The sequence below is a fragment of the Diabrotica virgifera genome, chromosome 5 (assembly GCF_917563875.1).
Source record: "Diabrotica virgifera virgifera chromosome 5, PGI_DIABVI_V3a".
NCBI classification, from domain to species: Eukaryota; Metazoa; Arthropoda; class Insecta; order Coleoptera; family Chrysomelidae; genus Diabrotica; species Diabrotica virgifera.
The window spans coordinates 237,231,239-237,239,942 of record NC_065447.1 but is presented as its reverse complement, the minus strand read 5'-3'; the positions used below and the strand labels follow the sequence as shown (position 1 = coordinate 237,239,942).

The 8,704-nt window shown below is 31.1% G+C and overlaps 1 protein-coding gene across 1 annotated transcript; it reads left to right on the top strand.

Moving 5' to 3' along the window:
- Window positions 1-384: 384 nt before the first annotated feature.
- On the top strand, window positions 385-6,695 carry LOC114332370 (neuropeptide-like 3). The gene is made up of 2 exons (XM_028282156.1): window positions 385-665; window positions 6,415-6,695. Exons 1-2 carry the CDS (start codon window positions 570-572, stop codon window positions 6,610-6,612), a joined length of 294 nt encoding a protein of 97 aa, XP_028137957.1. The 5' UTR covers window positions 385-569; the 3' UTR covers window positions 6,613-6,695.
- Window positions 6,696-8,704: the final 2,009 nt, after the last annotated feature.

The following is an 8,704-nucleotide window of genomic DNA, read 5'->3' as shown; positions in this document are numbered from 1 at the left end:
CAACCAGGACTAATGCAATTGGCCAATACAATTAAAAGTGCGAAAAAAGTTGCTGAGCTATGAAACCCGGTGTCGCTTTTCCGAACTTGCACGGTCCCAATACATGTGTGTAGACAAATGTTTTAGTTCATAAATTTCAAAAAGGGCTCTTTTACAAAATACTAGAGGCGACCAAAAATTTATATAAAAAAATGATACACTATACATCTAACATAATTCATGGCTGAAAGGATTAAACCACTATGTCGGTCGTAAAATTTCTATAAATCTGTTAAAGATCATTGTTTCCATTTTTTGGTATCGGATTATATTACTATAATTAAATTAAATTATGTAATAAAAACTCGGCAATATCTTAATTGAAATCGACAGGAGTTTTGTTAAGTTTTGATTTAAACCTCACCAATGTTACTTTACGCATCACTAAATAATTTTTACTTCCTATTATTTTTTGTTAACGTCAATCAAAAAACAAAGAAGTTATCCTTGCACACTACTGATTTATTCTATAAGTTCACAAAAAAAGAACAATAAGATCAAATATAATATATTCCGAAATTTGCATACCTATGGTGACAAGTATTATAAAATTCGACTGCATGAGCCAAAATGTATTATTAGTTTTCAAGAAGCTAAAGATACTACAATATACCAAGATGTTCAAAGTAAGTATAAAATTTATTTTTTAATAGAAATTTAGTCCAAAATATAATTTTTTAATTTGCTTTTTATTTTGATAAATACATCAGCTAAACTGGCTTATGATAAAATTAATACTGTTTTCCTTATCTGGTGCTAGATTTTTCCGATATTTAACTTTCAAAAATTTGAAATGTAGTACCTTCTTTGTTTTTAATGGTATAGATGACTTTTTCTCGTAATATTCGTGGTCCAATAAACATACTCTGTGTGGATACTTAATCTGGAGCTCAGAATCCGAATGATCAGATGTTAAGTGATTTCCGTCTTTGTGTTTGGCTATGAAAGTTAGATAATGGACTCTGAAACAGAAAAGAGAATAGATGCCATTGAGATGTATATATACAGACGGATGCTGAGAATTCCATGGATACAAAAAGTTTCTAACAGTGAGGTAATTCGACACATGAACAAACAAAAAGAATTACTAAAAATGGCCAAAGAAAGAAAAATACAATACTTGGGCCATGTGTTGCGAGTAGTTCAGAGAAATAAGGAAAAAAAATGTCCTGTTGGTGACACAACCCCCTTCAGGCCGAAACCAAATTTTTTGAGTAGTATGGACATCTATAATAATAACCTATATGTTTCCTGCAGCCGATTGTGATGATATACATAGTTATAAACAGATGAAGATCAAAAAACGGTAAATTTTCGCTTTTTTCGTCTTGTACCAAAAATTTAAGCATTTTAAACAAATTTGAAAGTAAGAAACTCATAAATCGTATAAAAAAACTTCAATATGGCGTTCGAGGAATATGCCTATCCTTATTGGTTGCTTAGAAAATTGCAAAATACATTATAAATTTTGAGATTTTATAAATATTCACAACTTATGTAAAAATTAACTTAGAACCTTCTTATTACACGGAATGCTGAGACTTCTGGTGTTTAAATCATACCCTAAATTTCAAAGCAATTGGTCAAATAGTTTAAAAGTTATTTAATTTGTTTATCCCAAATTAACTTTTTTTGCAACACTAAAGTTAGAAAATGATGAAGTTACAGTAATACTTTGGATAGTCTATGAAAGAAGAAGATTTACACTATTAATTTAATTAAAAAAATGACAAAAAATAATTCTAAATATTGCAAAATTATTTTGCAAGAACATGTGAATTAAAAAAAGGGGGGATAACTTCGTCCCTAATTGTCCTAGTACAATTGTTTTTCCTTCTAAATGTGTATAAAAATTCAGTCTTTCTAAATATGAAAAAACAATTTTTCTACGGGTAACGGTTAAAAGGTTATTCTAATTGTTTTTAAGTAAGCAAAAAATCGACATGTTTTTGCAAAATAATTTTGCACTGTTTAAAATTATTTTCTTTCATTTTTTTTTAATTAAGTTATTAGTAAAACTTTTGCAGAAGTTGCAAAAGTAATAATGAATTTGGGATAAACAAATTAAATAACGTTTAAACTATTTGATCAATTGCTTTGAAATTTAAAATATAATTTAAGCACAAGAAGTCTCAGCATTCCGTGTAATAAGAAGGTTCTAACTTAATTTTGACATATGTTATGAACATTTATAAAATTCAAAATTTATGACTTATTTTGCAATTTTCTAAGCAACAAATAAGGATAGACATATTCAGCGAACGCCATATTGAAGTTTTTATATGGTTTATGGATTTCTTATTCTCAAATTTGTTTAGAATGCTTCACTTTTTAGTAATAGACAAAAAAAGGGAAAATTTACCGTTTTTTTATCTTCATTTGTTTATAACTATGTATATCATCAAAATAGGCTGCCGGAAACATATAGATGATTAATATAGATGTCCATAATACTCGAAAAATTTGCTGTTCTGAAGCTATTTGCTTGTGGCATTTTTATAATCAACTATTTTCAATGGGAAATAAGCCACAGTTTACCAAAAAAATGATTTTATCAACGTTTTGACGCCCAAGTCGGGTGTCGTTGTCAAAATACAAAATAATACTTTAATACTACTGTATTATTTTGTAATTTGACAACGACACCAGACTTGGGCGTAGAAACGTTAAAAAATCATTTTTTTTTTGGTAAAAGTGTGGCTTATTTCCCATTGAAAATAATTGATTTCGAAAAATTTGCTTTCGGGCTGCAGGGGGATGTGTCACGAGAAAAATCTTATTTCTCTGGACTAGAGGAGAAAGATGTGAACTACTTCAAATTATATTGGAAGGTAAAGTACAGGGCAAAAGATCAGTAGGAAGACGCCAGAAGGCGTGGCTGAAAGGCCTGAGAAGATGGTTTGACCGCTCATCCGCAGAAATGAAATTTTTCCTACAGCAGTTTCCAAAGCTACAATTTTCATTTGGATCGCCAACCTTCGAAAGGAGACGCAATAAGAAGAAGAAGAAGGTATACTCTGTAGTTTTTCTCATCATTAAATAGTTTTGGTTGTAATTAGTCTGGTCACACAATTTCTCCATCACATCGGTAATAATCCCCTTTATCATTTATTAAAAGATGATCACTTTTAAGTAAATTAAAGTTATCATACTGTTTATCCAGATCTTCTATTTCGTTGCATCTGTCGAAGAGCCACCTTTCTTTTGCACCTCGAATTGTCTTTCTTGTTTCCTTGAATTTCATGGTATTTATTCCGATCTTTTGCTTTATGTTTATGTTTTCTTCGTTCTTCCATAATTTCAAGATTTTCTAGTGTCATCTAAAAGCGGATCCACATCAATAAAAATTTATGTTGTACGTTGTATTTGACACAAATTTGCTCGTGTATGTTGAACTTTTTGTTGATGTGGACTGTGCGCCGCATGGATTTATGCAAAAATATTTTCGTGACGAACAACGCACGCTATCAGTCGTGCTGTCGGTTTTTCAGTCGACTTCAAAGAAATTTTCGCCGCACAGCAGTGTTAATGTGGGCTTGATTATCCACTTGTCTCTAAGTGGATTCGGCGCTACAACACACAGAAGAAATATTTACGTCGTAAAAATAGTTGACCAGATTTAAACTTATGCCGCAAATATTTTTTTATATTTTAAAATACAACACACACACACAAATTTTTATTCATGTGGATCCGGCTTAAGGTTTTCTTTTTTCTCCACACGTCCTTCGAGGGTTTCTTTTCCAACTGACATAAGGACATGTTGAATTTTTTTTTAACATATACATACTTTCAGTACGTTTCAGTTCATCTCCATATACTTTTTTTCATTTATTTCAAATCCATAATATCAATTTCTCTTTTAGACAGGGATGTACCATCGCCCCCGCTAGCGAAATTATTCCGATTCGAGTTTTTTGCACAAAATTACTCAAAAAGAGGTCCTTATAACATATCCACAGGGTGCCGGGCGATGCCGTGGTCGAAAAATTGTTTAATAAACAATTTTTTTTAAACAAATTCACAGAAATAATTTTTTCATTTTGAACATAATTTTTTAGATAATTTGGGTCATTCTGAGCAAAAACGATCTCCCGTCATTTTTTGCTAAAATTGATTTTTGTCGAGTTATATGCGATTAAAAATTTGAAAAATGCGAAAATGGCCATTTTCAATTAAACATTATTATTATAAAATTCAAAAAGTGACCAAATCAAGTTTCAAATCCCTTTATTTTATTACTAAGCTGCTATTTTTAATTAATAACAATTAGCGCTATAGTCCAACTGTATGTCGCCCCCGTTCGTTAGCGAAACTATTTCGATTAGATTTTTTTGCACAAACTTATTCAAAAAGAGGTCCTTATAACACATCTATGGGGTGCCGGGTGGTGCCGTGGTCGAAAAATTGTTTAAACAATTTTTTTAAACCAATTCACAAAAATAATTTTTTCATTGCTAACGATAATTTTTTTTAGATAATTTGGGTTATTCTGAGCAAAAAAGGTCTCTTGTGATTTTTCTCTAAAATTGATATGATTGTTATCGAGTTATATGGCGATTTTCGCATTTTTCAAATTTTCAAAATCGCGTATAACTCGACAACAATCAATTTTAGAGAAAAATCATGTATAACTCGACAACAATCAATTTTAGAGAAAAATCATAGGAGACCTTTTTTGCTCAGAATGTCCCAAATTATCTTAAAAAAAATTTGTTCGAAGTGAAAAAATTATTTTTGTGAATTTGTTAAAAAAAATTGTTTAGACAATTTTTCGACCACGGCAACGCCCTGCACCCTGTGGATATGTTATAAGGACTTCTTTTTGAATAAGTTTGTGCAAAAAATCGAATCGGAATAATTTCAGTAACGGGGCGACGATACAGCCCGGTCTATTTAGACTTTTTTTTCTTAAAGCCGTTTGATTCATCTTCTTTTTCTTCTTCGTCTAGCCATTCACGTCCACATCTGAACATAAGCCTCTTCAAGTCTTCCTTTCCATTGTTTTTTGTTGTACGCTACTTGTAGCCAATTTTTCCCGGCAGTTCGTTTCAGATCATCTGTCCATCTCATAGGAGGTCTGCCTCTGGGTCTTTTGTGTTCGTATGGTCTCCAGGTTAGAATTGTTCTGTGCCATTTGTTAAGATCGCTCCTAGCTACATGTCAATTTTAGTGATTTTTGTACCACATCGGTGACTTTGGTTTTCTGTCTTATCCATGTGTTTGTTTTCCTGTCCTTAAGTGATATGCTTAGCATTGCTCTTTCCATCGCGTGTTGAGTGACTCTGAGTATGTTCATATTCTTTTTTGTGATTGTCCATGTTTGTGCCTCATATGTTTATATCGGAATAATGCATGCATCAAAAACTTTAGATCTAAGATGTAGTTGAATTTCTGAGTATATAGTTCAGTTTGCCGAATGCTGCCCATGCTAACTCTTCTTCTTTTTATTTCTTCCGTTTGAATTTCCCTATTTAGTATTATTTTTTGTCCTAAGTATATATATTCTTCAACTTTTTCTATAACTTTGTTGTTTATTATTGTCATCGTTTCTTCGGAGTGAATGACTTTTGTTTTGTTTAAATTCATTTTCAGTCCTATTTTAGAAGATTTTGTGTGTAGTTCTGAAAGCATGCTTTGCAGTTCCTGCAGGTCAGTAGCTATCAAGATTATGTCATCCGCAAATCGTAGATTACTGAGGTAGCGGCCATTGATGTTTATTCCCTTATATATTTCCAATTTAGGTTTTTAAAAACGTCCTCCAAAACTAAGGTGAACAATTTGGGTGATAGAGTGTCTCCCTGTTTGACTTTGCTGTTTAATGGTACAGGGTTCGTGTATTCATTTTCATTTAGGTAGTATGGAGCTGTAGCTTGGTTTATAGTTTCTTTTATTAAGTTAATATATCTACTGGTTCATACTTGTCGTATAAAAGTAATAGAGTTTTCGTCAAATTTGCTATATATAGACTCTTCTCCAACAAACAGTAGATCTTTAATTTGGTCCTAAAATATCCAGAGCTCTAATATCAAGGGTAAATCGAACCGTTTTATTGCAACAGTAAGTTCTGCCGAACCTGCCTTACTTTGCTGAATTTACTCTTCCCACGACTTGAAACGAAGTGCTTATTCACGTCTATCCTATTGTCGTATATGTTAGAGTAGTCATTAGGACGCGTCGTGTATATTATATAGTAGGGAATGAGAACTTTCTCGCTTAATTTGTTCTATGTGAGTCCTTCCTACTTGATCTCTAGAAGCGGAATGTTAGAACTAACGCACCTTTTGAGCATAAACGTCAATAAGATCACTAAATTAGTATTATTTATCACACTTTTTATAATTGTAAAAGTATACAAAATCTTTTCTTTTACAGGCTGTATTTTTGTTCTTCGCCATGTTGGCCGTGGCTTTCGCAGCACCCAGACCAGCTCCTGCACCACAACTGCTTGCTTACAGCGCTCCTGCTGCAGTAGTATCTGACGTCACTTTTACCGGTTATCCTGCTGTAGCGCCAGTATATTCAGCCGGAGTAGCTCCTGTTGCTTATTCAGCTCCTTTGGTTTATTACTGATATAGCTTCAAGCAAATATAAATTTAAGTGGCTTTTTAATTAAGTATGTGTAAATTTTTTTATGTAATAAACCACTATATGTATTTTATTGTATTAATAATTTTCTACTTGTTTAATTACTTAACTACACTGGTATAATTACCGTTTCTTTGTTACACTCTTATCTGATTGAGAAATCAACTGAACCATGCCAATGGCCTTAGTTGTCGAGGCATTTAAGCTAAATAATAATAAAAAAGTTATCTGTAAATAAAACTAGTTGCAAAAGATATTAAAAAAACTAACATCAGTTAGAGGAGAAGAATTTAAGCACATGACGCAAATAATATAATAACTACTGTGTATCACAAAATTAGTATAAAAGTAGGAGATGTGCCAATTATTGCAGAACTTCAAAATATCGAAACAAAAGAGAGTAAGAAGCAAATGGATGAATGAATTCCTATAACTCAAACAAATAAAAAAAATAATAAAATCGAAGAACTCCTTTGGTGGGTTTATCAGCAGATAATAAAGGATTAGAGAATATAATAAAAATATAATATTGAATCTAATAAGTTATAGGAAAAGGAGACAACCAAGATAAACCTTTTGTATTGTGTTTAGCATGATGTCAGTAAAAAAGTCTACTATAGAAAATTGGTGGAAATGCATAATTGCATCAAATGCATCGAAAAGTGCATAAACATGTCAAAAACATGCGTTCAAGATAAGCCCGGAAATGGATAAACTGACTGATTATAAGCAACTATCGCTCTATAGAGTTTTTTATGTAAGTCAATGCTTTTCGAGATATTTACGATTGAATATGTCTATTTTTCGACGAAAAAAAACTAGGTTTTCGGATGGTTTCCACAAATAACTCAAAAAGTAAATATTTTATCGAAAAAAATGTTCTTAGAAAAAGTGTAGCTTATAAAAAATTTAAAAAATGGTATATCAGGAAAGTCTATAAACCGAGTAAAAGTAAAGTTGTAGCTCATGAAAAATACGTTCTTATCCGTCCAATTCCAAATCGAATATTTCAACTTGAAATCACCGAAAAATAAAGCAATTCTCGTGAAAAATTTATTAACATTTTTTAAAGTGCTTAAAAAACGTTATTTTTGTTTTTTGCAAAAGTTTCTAGCATCAAAATAAACGAGTTACGCTGAAAAAAAGTTGGTTCGTTTTTTTTTTTGGTAAAAAAAAATCGTGAAAATTTCCCTTTATTTAGCACCCTTAATAAAATTAATCGTTACCACTTTACCACTTATACTTACGTATACTTATACGTATATTGTTTATAAATATTATTATGATCTGTAAGTTTGACCGGTTTGAAGTGTATTTTTGCAAAAAATTGGTTGTATAATGAATAAAAAATTTTCTCAAAATTTTGGAAAAATTTTTTTTTTAAATAACTTAAAAAGTATTAGTGATACGAAAAATCTCAAAGAGCACAAAAATGTAGGCATTGCTGTTATGAATATGATAGTTTTATTTTGCTTTTCCGTAAGACAAAAATTGGTTAAGATTTGGTTATTCAAAATTTGCATACACTCGTGTATAGTGACTCGCTCAAGCTCTTTCAACTATAACCCTTTCAAAAATAAGCACTTTAATCCGTTGAAACTGACAGATCATATTAAAAATAGAAAAGTAAAGTAAACTGTTTGTAAAGCGGTAACGATTAATTCCATTTTGGGATCTAAACACGGGAAAGTTTTCATGATTTTTTTACCAAAAAAAGGGGGCCAACTTTATTTTTAGCGTAACTCGCTTATTTTTAATGCTAAAAACTTTTATAAATATTTAAAATGAAGCTTTTTGCAAACACTTCAAAAAAGGTTAAAAGGATTTTTCCCAAAAAGTGCTTAATTCTTCGGTGATTTCACGTTGAAATATTCGATTTGGAATTAGACGAATAAGAACCTATTTTTCATGAGCAACAACTTTGCTTTTACATGGTCTCTAGACTTTACTGATACACCAGGTTTTTAGTGTTTTTATAAGCTATACTTTTGCTAAGAATATTTTTTTTGGATAAAATATTTACTTTTTGAGGTATATGCGAAAAACCGTTTGAAAACGTAGTTTTTTGTCGAAAAAT

Bases quoted from the DNA above. Each gene is read 5' to 3' on its own strand.
- LOC114332370 (XM_028282156.1), top strand. From the start codon at position 570: ATGGTGACAAGTATTATAAAATTCGACTGCATGAGCCAAAATGTATTA. The intron at 666-6,414 runs GTAAGTATAAAA...TTTCTTTTACAG, and splicing joins AATATACCAAGATGTTCAAA to GCTGTATTTTTGTTCTTCGC.